This window comes from Acomys russatus, chromosome X, assembly GCF_903995435.1.
Source record: "Acomys russatus chromosome X, mAcoRus1.1, whole genome shotgun sequence".
Lineage (NCBI taxonomy): Eukaryota > Metazoa > Chordata > Mammalia > Rodentia > Muridae > Acomys > Acomys russatus.
The window spans coordinates 8,559,200-8,571,604 of NC_067169.1; the positions used below are offsets into that span (position 1 = coordinate 8,559,200).

Sequence of the window (12,405 nt, forward strand, 5' to 3'; positions counted from 1 at the left end):
CCTGGAGGATGGATACTGCTGGGGGACAGGAGCTGGTGGGGGAGAAGAGAGGAAAGGTGCTGTGGTTGGTGGCAAAGGATGGGTGAAGAGAAGCTGAGGGCCCTGGAGGAGACCCAGCCTGGCCTCCTGCTTTGCCTCCTGCCCAGGGCCTTTGGGGGGGCACGTACGTCATCCTCAGTGGCTGCCTGTGGCAGCATCCTCAGCATGACGATGTTACTGGCCTTCTCCTCCTCCTCCTCCTCCTCCTCATCCTCCTCCTCCTCCTCCTCCCCTTGCTCGGTCCGATAGTCCTGGTCCCGATAGTCGCCGTCTCTGGGGAAGCCTGGCGGGCCAGTGGGACTGTGCCTGTGCCTCCGCCGCCGCCTACGCTGAGTCTCGGAGCCCGGGGAGGCCTCGTAGGAATCCTGGCCGACAGAATGAGATGAGAGACACCAGACGGGCAGTCAGTCTGGGTGGGCCTAGTGGCTGGCCGCTGGCTCTCTGAGACAGGCAGGCTCTGAAAGCCAGGGGTGGGCAGGCGGGCTCCGGTTAAAGGCTCAGGCAGGCAGAGTGGGTAGGCCTTGAACTGCAGCCTTTTTAAGGCTGCAAATGTTCCATCGGATACTTTGGGGAGCTGCCTTCAAGGAACGGCAGTATCGGTGTGGAGGAGGAAATCCCAAAGAGAGGTCAACAAAAACCACAGCTTAAACCTCCTTGGGATGAACTAGCCTGGGGTCACAAACTAGACTTTGCCTTCGATTTCTACTTTGGCCAGCTCAGCTGGAATGTGTACAGTTGTTTATTGTGCCACTGAAAAAGACCTGGTCCCCTATAGTTCCCAGCTTAAGATTGGGCCCTAGAACCAAGTCAGCAGTTTAGAAACAGTATCAGATATGGGCCAGAGGCAGCCAGTAGGAGTTCGTGGGCCACTATACTCCCTCTTGGTGCCTGGTCCTCAGCCCTGGTAAAAAAAAGTCTCTGTTCACTATCAGTTTCCTTCACAGCAGAGTGCAGTTGCTGACTTCTAAATTGTTGTCCAGCCTAGTAATTTCAATACTAAGCATGTCAGACCTGAGCCTACACCCTCCTACCTGCACAGGACAGGTCCAGACAACTGGATGCTGTATTCCACACTTGTCAATGGTCCCTTTGTAGGGTCCACTGTACCCATGGAGACATTAAGAGATACTGCTCAACAGCAGGCAATGGAGAAGCCTGGATGTCTGTAGGCCCTGGCTAACCAAACAAAGCTGGTGGTTCACCAGGGGAATATTCAAATTGTCCCCCACCCCACCCCCAGAGAATAGTTCAAATACAATTTCTCCTTAGGGCTGGGCTTACAAGTGTACTCTTTCCATCCTCCTAGACAGAGATCTGCCTGCCTACCTGCTTGCCTTAGATCTCTGACTGGCCCCCTCAGAATGGAGTTCTCCAGGGCAAGGGTGTTTTCTAGCCCTCAGATGTGGGTTCTCTCATGCCTCACTCACCCTTTAGGCTAGAGGTAACTAGCCACATGAAACTGATTTCCCCAGAGGTCCTTTCCTTCCTTTCTGTCTAGAGGTTCTGTCAAGACCAGGAACACCCAGTGTTAGCTTCCCAGAGTTGTTTGGCTTGGTTGACAATTCTACTCTCACGTTGTTCTTCCAACCCATGGGTCCCATGGAAGAGATCTTTTTGAGTGCCCTAAATTGGTGGGGGCAGGCAGTATAGAACTTGCAGTGAACCAAAGGCCAAAACTGAAACAACAGGGAAGAAGGGAAAGAAGTAGTGGCTAGGAGTCCTGAGACATACAGAGTCAAGCAGTGTGGAAGCCAGGGAGGCCCAACTCAGGAGAAGAGCCCTCAGAGAAGAGAGCAGGGACAGACCCTCCCCACGTTGACGCAAAGCAACTGAGCAGTCCAAAGGCACAGGAGCAGAGCGCTGCCTACACCTGGTGCTGCAGCCAGACACACAGGCCTTTCAGGAGCATTGCCCCCAGGGCCTGGCCTTGCCCTCACCTCTGCACTTTGCTCTTCAGATGAGTCGTCATACTCATGCTTGCCCTCCTGACTGCCATACTCTCGGGGGTATGAGCGGTAGTCCATGTCTCTATAATCATGGTCCCGGCTGCGGTTCTCTCCACCATCATCCTGGGAACGATCTGTGGCTCCATAGCGGCCAGTCCTGTCACCACGACCACCTCTAGGAGAAGAAGGATGGGGATTAGAAGGCCATCCTTTCCAAATGGCTCAAGATCTGAGTTACCCAGTAAGCCTCTCTCTAGGGCCTCAATCCCACTCCCCAGACAAAGGACTCTTATAGAGGACCTGAGTTCTTGGCCCCCAGACTGGGCAGCTCACAACTATCTATAATTCTAGCTTCAGTGTCTTCTTCTGCCTTCTGTGGGCATCTGTATTCACATCCACATAGCCACATACAGACACATACGCATAATTTTAAATTTTTTTTTTTAAATTTCTAACTATAGTTAACTACAAAATAATTATCTCAAAGTTGATTTAGTTTGTAAATCTTTGATTAGTTAAAAAATCTATTAAGCTTATGGCTATATAGTGCTTGGCTAATATATGAAAATTGCTAGTTTCCATCTCAGACACTGGGAAAAAATTACTAGGTATGGAGTCCCAGCTGCTCAAGACCCTGAGCCAGAAGGCTTGAGCCCAAGTGTTCAGGGCTAGCTTGGGCAATTTAGTAAGAGCCACCCCCCAACATCTAAAAAACGTAGGGTTGTGGGTGTGTCTTATGTCAGACATAATAGTGCATACCTATAATTTCAACACTTGAGAGGTGGAGGGAGGAAGATTAGGAGTTCAAAATTAGCCAAGGTACAAATGAATTCAAGTTAACATGAGACCCTGTCTTTAAAAAAAAAAAAGTATTTAAAAAAGAACCAATATATGTTCATTTAAAAAGAGAATATGCTGCTATTGCTGTTTAGCTCAGTGGCAGACCACCCACAAGACCCTGGGTTAAATATCTAGCCTTGGAGAAAAAAAAATAAAGATGTAAAAAAGAACACTGTTAGAAAATGCAGCAAAATTTCATTTGTGAGTAGTAATAACACTAGGATGTCCATTATTGACACCACTCTTAGACTATATTGTTCTAATGACACTAGCTAAAACAATGAAGGGAAGGAACGAAAGGCATTAAGAACTGTACAGGCAGCTGGGCATGATGACCCATGCCTTTGATCCCAGCACTCGGGAGGCCTCGAATACACAGCAATCCACCTGCATCTGCCTCCCAAGTGGGATTATAGGTGTGTGCCACCACACTCAGCTTCTAGTGTAATTTTTGATAGGTATTCTTTACCAATGAAGTGAGCCAATTCAAGTCAAATTAAAATATATAAAGGTAGGTTTATTGGGGGCAGCTCCATGTGCAGTTGGGAAGACAGAAAAATGGAGGGCAGAGAGGAGAAATGCAGAGGCAGAGGCAGTGAGAGGACAGAGATTAGTACAGATTCCAGCTATAAAATATACAAAATACCTATTTTGCTTATATTCAAATAACCATTGTTTAGACAACAAGAAGACAACTACCTCTGATTACATCTAAAAGGTTAAATATTGGACGAGAGAGATGGTTAAGCAGTTAAGAGCACTGACTGTTCTTTCAAAGGACCCTGGTTTGATTCTCACCACCCACAGAGTGACTCACAATAGCCTGTAACTTCAGCTCCTTGTTATCTGTATGCATGTGTACACATACATGCAAACACATACACATGAATGAAAATAAATCTTTAAGCAAATAGCGATGCATGTGCAAGATCACTTATATGAAAATTTACTTACTTACTTACTTGTTTATTTATTTAGAGACAGGGTTTCTCTGTAGCCTTGGCTATCCAGGATTCTCTTTGTAGACCAGGCTGGCCTTGAACTCAGAGCTCTGCCTGCCTCTGCCTCCTGCGTGCTGGGATTAAAGGTATGCACCACTACCACCTGGTTATTTACTTTTTCTTGAGATATGGTTTTTGGTATTTATCTCAGGGTGATCTTGAACTCACTTTGTAGCCAAGACTAGCTTGGAACTGAGGGTCCTCCTTCCTATGCCTCTTAAATTCTGGGATTATAGGCATAGGCCACCTCAGATAAAAAATGTAATTGAAAGGTGGGCATGACAGCGCATGCCTTTAATCCCAGCACTCAAAGAGGCAGAGCCTGGTCTACAAGGCAAGTCCAGGACAGCCAGGGCTACACAGAGAAACCTTGTCTTGAAAAACAATAAGAAAAAAGAAAAAGAATGGGGGCTGGAGAGTTGGCTCAGTAGTTAAGAGCACTGTCTGCTCTTCCAAAGGTCCCGGGTTCAATTCCCAGCACCCACATGGCAGCTCACAACTGTCTGTAACTCCAAGATCTGACACCCTCACACCAAGGCACATAAATCTAAACATAAAAAAAAGAACGAAAAAAACAAACAAACGAAAATAAATGGAATTTATTAAACCATAGCAGGAAAAGTTCAAGGCCCAGGGTTAGTATCATACACCTACAATTCTATCCCTCAGGAGGTTAAGGCAAGAGGATCCTAATTGTGATGCCAGCATGTGCTATGTTGAAAAAAAACCAAAACCAAAACCAAAGAGGTAGGGTGGAGTAAGGACTGGAAAGATCGCTTAGCAGGTGAAGGTGCTTACTGGCCAACAGTGCAAGCCTGACAATCTGAGTTTGATTTCGAGAACCTACACGAAGGAGGAGGGACAGAACCAGCTCCAGAAAGTTGTCCTCTGACTACCATACTCACACTGAGTAACAAACAAATGGCTGGAGACAGCGCTCCATGGTAGAGCATGTACCATGGAGCTATGTATGCACAAAGCCCTGGCTTCAAATCAGAAGAAGAAAAAAGTAAATTAGGAAAAAAATAAATTCTTTATAATCTTTTATATGCTTCACCCAATAAGCAAAACCCTTAGCCCTATATCTCTAAATGGAAAAAATTAATAACCCAAATCCCAAAGCATAGAACAAAGATAAAATTGAACTATATAAAATAAAATACTTAGCCGGGCGTGGTGGTGCACGCCTTTAATCCCAGCACTCGGGAGGCAGAGGCAGGTGGATCGCTGTGAGTTCGAGGCCAGCCTGGACTACAAAGTGAGTCCAGGACTGTCAAGGCTACATAGAGAAACCCTGTCTCAAAAAAACAAACAAACAAAAAAAAATAAAAATAAAAAATAATAAAATAAAATAAATAAATAAAATACTTAAGCGTAGAGAAATATAGACCCACAAACAATCAGAAGTTACAGGAAAAGACAAACAATACAAAGAACTAGAAGTGTAGCTCTATGGTGACTAGCTTGTATAAAGGCCTTGGCCCTGTGCCGAAAATAAAGAAAACAAACTAGTGCAAGTAAACAAAGTGGGAGTGGTGGTACATGCTGTAATCTCAGGACCCAGGAGGCTGAGGCAGAAAGATGGAACCGTTGAAGCCATTTGGAGCTGTAGAGGGAGATCAAGACTCAAATAAAAATTCCAAAGAAGTAAATAAGCATAAAAGTAGAAAGAAAACATAGCACAGTGATTCACATGTGTAATCACAGCACCCAAGGAAGCTGAGACAGGAGGATCACAAATTCAAGGCCTGCAGGGCAGTGGTGGTGGTGCACGCCCTTAATCTCATCACTCAGGAGGCAGAGGCTGGCGGATTGCTGTGAGTTCAAGGCCAGCCTGGTCTACAAAGCGAATCCAGGACAGCCCAGGCTAACACAAAGAGACCCTGTCTCAAAAAACAAAAACAATAAAAACAAAACAAACAAACAAATTCAGGGCCAGCCTGGGGAATTTAATAACAAAAGGTCTGAGGACACACCCCTTCCCACTTCTGAGTTGGGATGTTTTGTTTTCTTGCTATAAGAGCTCTTCACATGTTGTAGATAGGAATCCCCTACCAGATATATGATCTATAGATATGGTCTCCCATTCTGTGGGTTGTCTTTTTACCTTCAGAGGGCCCACTGATCTGAAAGTCTCTAATCTTGATAAAGTCAAACTTAATTTGAAAAAAAAATTTTTCATTTACAGTAAAGTTCAAAGATAAAAGAACCCCCGTGTACCCTCTGCCCACTGAGAGAGGGGGAGGGAGAGGCAGAGGATTAGAAATTCAAGATGATCCTTGGCTACATAGGGAGTTGGAGGCCATCCTGAGCTAGAGACCCTATCTCAAAAAGAATTTTCTATTTTCCCCTTTTCCATACCCTACCATTTATTTAGTTTAGATGAAAGTCATTAGAACCAACCCACACTCAGGAGTGGAATCAGGCTGTTTCATGGTGAGAAAAAACATCTGTGAATCTATCTTACTTAGAATGTTTGTTTCTTCCTTCTCCTTTTTTTCCAGACAGAGTCATACTATGCAGCCCTGACTGACCTGGAACTCACTATGCAGACTAGGCTGACCTCTCCTAAGTGCTGGAATTAAAGGTTAGATGCCATCATGCCAGGCCTTGGAATGGTTCTATAGGGAAGATCCATGACACAGCCCTTTGTTAATATAATACTTTGTAGGCTTTGATAACTTCATACAGACATACAATGTATTTTGATCATAGACACCCTCTACTTCTTAACTCCTCCCAGATCCAGTCTACCCCTCCCAATTTCACGTCCTCTTTCTTTTTTAATAGATATCTCATGGATTCCAGTTTGTACTGCCTATATCCTTGTAGATGTGGGACCATCTACTGGAGAGTAGATAAATTATCAGAGGCCATACATTTCTGGAAAACAGACTCTTCCTTCCCCAAAAGCCATCAACTGTCAAGAGTTCCATAGCTAGTCCCAACCCAGAACATTTTCAACATAGAAAAAATTTAAAAGTCCAATGTTTGCCAGGCAGTGGTGGAGCACACACTTAATCGCAGCACTCAAGGAGGTAGAGAAAGGCAGAGCATTGAGTTCAAGGGCAGCGTGGTCTACAGAGCAAGTTCCAAAACAGCCAAGGCTCAGAAAACAACAAAAAGTCCAATGTATGATAACACATACAACACATAAATACACACACACACACACACACACACACACACACACACACACACACACAGACAAACACACACGCACACACACACACACACACGGAGGGGGGGAAAGAGATATTTAATATAAAAAGTTATGTTTCATATCAACAAGGCAATTGACTAGTCAATAAATAATAGTATTAATAGCACTCTGCTATCATCAAGTTACAATCAGTCTTTTTGGTTATTTAAACTTTTTTCTAAGATAAGAGTCTCATGTAACCCAGGCTACATTTGAATTTCTGACCTCAGTCTCCAAAGTGCTAGAATTAGAGGTATACCCATCCCACTTCTGGGGATGTCTGTATGCTTTGGAAAGGCTGAAACAAGGATCATGAGTTTGAGGTCAGTTTGGATTACATAATAAGATTCTGTCAGTGTACTCCTTTAATCCCAGCACTTGGGAGACAGAGGCAGGTAGATCCCTGTAGATGAGTTCAGTCTGGTCTGTACAGAAACCAGTACACCCAGAGTGCCAGCCAGGACAGTGAAGGCTACACAGAGAAACTGTCTCAAAAACAAAAACAAGGAAACAACAATAAAATGAAGTCTCCCAAATCGTTTAGGACTAAAGAGATGGCTGAGCAGATAAGAGCACTTGCTGCCCTTCCAGAGGAGCTAGGATCGGATTTCCAGTACTAGATGGAGGGTTATATCCATGTGTAACTCAAATTCCAGGGATCTGATGCCCACCACTTCTAGCCTCTGCAGGTCCCAGGCACATATGTGGTTCACAGACATGTATTTAAGCAAAATACCCTAATTGGGTTTTTTTGGTTTTGGTTTTGGAGAGAGGGTTTCTCTGTGTAAACTTGGTTGGTCTGGACTCTCTTTGTAGACCAGGCTGGCCTTGAACTCACAGAGATCCACCTACCTCTGCCTCCAGAGTACTGGGATCAAAGGCATGTGCCGCCATGCCTGGCCACTAATTGTTTAAAAGAAAGAAAAAAAGAAAGAAAGAAAGAAAGAAAGAAAGAAAGAAAGAAGGAAGGAAGCTGGGCGTGGTGGTGTACGCCTTTAATCCCAGCACTCGGGAGGCAGAGGCAGGTGGATCGCTGTGAGTTCGAGGCCAGCCTGGTCTACAAAGTGAGCCCAGGACAGCCAAGACTACACAGAGAGACCTTGTCTCAGAAAAAGAAAAAGAAAAAAAAAAAAAAAGAAAGAAAGAAACCAAACGCAGAAGTTGTGAAACAAAAACAAAACAATACAACAAACCCCAATGTATCTGCATGACTTTGTAAAAGTTAAAAATAGCCAACATGTTTTAAAAAATAGAACATGGAAATAGGGATGTGATGAGTGTGTCAACTGCCATTTAGCCACACTCAACTTGGCATATGCTTGAAATTCCATAATAAAATATTAGAAAAACAAATTTTCATCTGGGCAGGGTACATGCCTATGGTGTGTGTGTGTGTGTGTGTGTGTGTGTGTGTGTGTGTGTATACACTCAAGGAAACAGCTTAGTCAGTAAAGTGCTTGGTGAATAAGCATAAGGACCTGTGTTTGATGTCCAACACCCATATAAGAAGCCAATCACCACAGGTAAGGCAGATATAGAAGGATCCCTAGGTTTCACTGCCATCCGAGGGCTGTGATGGCAAAGGCAGGCAGATCTGTGAGTTAAGGCTAACCTCGTCTACATAGTGAGTTCCAAGTCAGCCAGAGCTGGGTGAGAGAGGCCCTGCTTCAAAACAACAAATGAGGAAAAAAAGGTAAGGCCAGAGAGGTAGTGGCTCTATGGGTAAAGGCACCTGCCACCAAGCCTGATGACCTAAGTTCAATCTCCAGAACCTAAATGGAAAGAGAGAATTTACTCCTGTAAGTTGTCCTCTGGACTGCCACCTGTGTGTCATGGCAAATGTGGACACACACGCATACACTAAAATTAAGAACAAACACAAGGTTCCTGAGGAGCAATGTTCAAAGTTGACCTCTGGCTTATATATGCACACATAGGTATTTGTACATAAAAATGGACATGTACTTATGTCAACATGCACCAAAGGCTGGGGTATACAGCCAGTGGCAGAACTCTAGGTTCTAACCCCAGAACTACAAAAACAAACAAGGCCCAGATGCTTTTAAAGGTTAAGTTCCACTAAGTTTTAAGGAAAGAATGACTTTTGTTGTTGCTTTGTTTTTCAAGACAGGGTTTCTCTGTGTAGCCCTGGCTGTCCTAGACTCGCTCTGTAGACCAGGCTGGCCTCAAACTTACAGAGATCTACCTGCCTCTGCCTCCTGAGTGCTGGGATTAAAGGCACACACTACCACAACAGTAACTTTTATACAAATGTCTTCAAAAACAGCAAAAAGCTGCCTGCTTTATTCAATGAAGCTACCTTGAACCAATGCCAGAAATACACAACACAGATGCAAATAAACAGACTGGTACAATTACTAACTAAACTTAGCAGTTTTAAAGCAACAGTGCTGGTGAGGATGAGGACAACTGGGAGCCTTTGTAGACTGTGGCTAGGAATGTAAAGTAGTCTGTAGGGGGCTCCTCACAAAACTAAAAATAGATCTGCCATATGATCCAGCTTTACCACTGCTGCATACTTCCCCGAAGGACTCCAAGCCAACAAATCACAGAGACACTTACACCTCAATGTTTACTGCAGACTAATCACAACAGCTAAATTATGAAACCAACCTAGGTGTCCAACAGCAAATAGCAAAGGAATGGGTAAGGAAATTGCGCTATATAAACATAATGACATTTTTCCCGGCAACAAAGAATGAAGTTAGATTTTTTTTTTGTTTTTCAAGACAAGGTTTCTCTGCGTAGCCTTGGCTGTCCTAGACTCACTTTGTAGACCAGGCTGGCCTCAAACTCACAGTGATCGTGAATCAAGCCAATCCCAGAATGACAGACATCATGCTTTCTCTTTGGTTCCTATATTTTATATGGATACATAAAATTGTGTATGTATTTAACAAGAAAGAAGCCTGTATTAAAATGCCCTTATGTGACAGTATGATGAACAATGAATACACACAATAATTTTCTTAAGAAAAAAAAAAACTACCAGGGTTTTTAACTACAATTATTATACATATGTGTGCATAATGTATGTGTGTAGACAAAACTTTGTTGAATCTGTTCTGTCCTTCAAGCTTTATGTGGGTTCAAGGGAATTGAACTCAGGTCTCCAGGTTTGTGCAGCAAGCGTTTTACCTGTTGAACCTACTACTTGGCCCCCAAATCTAGCAGTTTTAGAAATCGATACAAACCCAGTTAGGTAGTGTTGCAGGGTATTTGATCCCACTGTGAACCCTGAGATGGTGAACTGTAAAAACCTGTTTCTAGTTGTAGAGTGGCTCAGGACTAGCACACACCTTTAATCCAAGAGTTCTCTGTAAACAAGAGCTAAATAAAGTTAATAAAGTCAAAAGGCAGAGCAAGAAACCAGCTGACAGGGATTAGTCTGAAAGAAAGGACTTTGAGAGAAAGGCATTTTTGGCTTTTTTCATCTGGGACAGAGCTGAGTAGGAAGGTCGGCTGGGTGCTTTCTCTACCTCTCTGAGCTAGCAGGTTTTTCACTACAGCATGTGGCTCCTGAGTCTTCATTGGTAAAATTGAACAATTTGGGATTTTCATTCTTTCTAACAACAAGATACGGTAGAACGCGCCTTTAATCTCAGTATTCAGCAGGCAGAGGTGGGTGGATCTCTGTGAGTTACAGAACGGCCAGAATTACACACACACACACACACACACACACACACACACACACACACACACAGAGAGGGGGGGGGGGAGACCCTGTTTCAAAAATCAAAACAAAAATAGAAAACCAGAAACCTAAAGGAAGGTGTATGTTAGGGGTGGGGGAGCTGGGTATGGCATGGCTGTTTCATTTTTTAACTCACAGGTGTGATCACCTGAGCAACATCTCTTTACAACGAGGACCATCACACCCTGTCACAGAAGTGGAAGGTACAGGTCCCCATCCCTCTATGAAGGTTTATAGACAGTTAATAGTTGATGAAGGGAGAGAGACATTTTTTCCCAGTAGTGTAGTCACTGGTAAAGTGCCAAAGCTCCTGTAAAAAAAACACTAATTAAAAGTACTGGGGACAGGGGCACAAGATGGCTCAGTGGGTCGAGGCAGTTATTGCCAAGAAAAGAACTGAGTCTCACAAGTTGTCCTCTGACCTCCACATACAGATGCCCCTAAATAAAAAATGTAGTTTCAAAAATATATGTGAAAATAGAAGAGAGGATAGTTGGGAAACGACACGCATAGAGAAGGAGGGGGCAAGACAGGAGTGAATATACGATATGAAAGTATAATGAAGCCCACTGTTACATAAATATATGCTAATACATATTAAAAATATGAAAGTCAAACACTGAATATTTCAGATTAAAGGAGACTAAAAATACATATTAGCTCAATGCACTACATAAGTCGGCTTAGTTGCTTTTCTTCAGACTGGTCTCAAAACATAGCCTTAAATTCAGGAGCCTCCTGCTTCAGCTTCCAGACAGTGGGATAACAGGATTCATCACATCAAGCTCAGAGAATTTTTCTGACTTGCGAAAAGCTGTATGTTAAAAACCCCTGTATATATCATACTTAAGAGAGAAAATTTGACTGGCCAGGGGTGGCATACACCTTTAATCCCAGTACTTGAAAAACAAAGGCAGGCAGATCCTTGTGTGTCGAAGGCCAGGGTGGCCTACATACTGAGTTCCAGGCCAGCCAAGGGCATATATTCTACCTCTGAGTCACACCAGAAGTCAGCCCCCAGGCAGGATCGTCACAGGCCTGGAGTAAAGGGTAAATTGAACTCCTAATTATCTGCTTCCATCTCCCAAGAGATAGCAGTACAGCCCAGGTGCAACCACACCTAATATTCCTTAATTGTAAAAATCCCATGTGTGAGCCGGTTGTGGTGGCACACAGTTGTGCGGGCACACGCCCGCCTTTAATCCCAGCACTCAGGAGGCAGAAGCAGGTAGATCTCTGAGAGTTCGAGGCCAGCCTGGTCTACAAAGTGAGTCTAGGACAGCCAGGGCTGTTACACCGAGAAACCCTGTCTCAATAAACAAAAACAACAACAGCAAAAAAGCCATGTGTATATAGCTGAAAAGATGGATCTGTCAGTAATGCTCTTGCCTTTAAAGCATAAGGACCTGAGTTCAGATCTCCAGAACCCAGATTTTTTAAAAAATGTCAGGGGGCTAGAGAGATGGCTCAGTGGTTAAGAGCACTGCCTGCTCTTCCAAAGGACTCAGGTTCGATTCCCAGCACCCACATGGCAGCTCACAACTGTCTGTAACTCCAAGATCTGACACTCCCACCCCAATGTACACAAATTAAAATTAAATAAATATTTTTAAAAAATCAGATGTAGGAGCATGTGCTTGTTCCAGTGATGGCAAGCAT

At 43.9% G+C, this 12,405-nt stretch overlaps 1 protein-coding gene across 9 annotated transcripts in view; it reads right to left on the reverse strand.

The window, feature by feature from the left end:
• Rbm10 (RNA binding motif protein 10) overlaps window positions 1-12,405 on the reverse strand; it is a 33,619-nt gene that overhangs the window by 14,992 nt on the left and 6,222 nt on the right. For 5 of the 9 annotated variants that reach the window (XM_051141132.1, XM_051141126.1, XM_051141127.1 and 2 more), the window contains exons 3-4: window positions 1,977-2,160; window positions 168-404 (exon numbers count right to left, since the gene is read on the reverse strand). The exons of 1 other annotated variant lie outside the window; for it this stretch is intronic. In XM_051141132.1, coding sequence (XP_050997089.1) covers window positions 168-404; window positions 1,977-2,160 — 421 coding nt within the window. The remainder of the gene's footprint in view (window positions 1-167; window positions 405-1,976; window positions 2,161-12,405) is intronic. 3 more of the 9 variants (XM_051141130.1, XM_051141129.1, XM_051141125.1) reach the window with 2 other exon arrangements.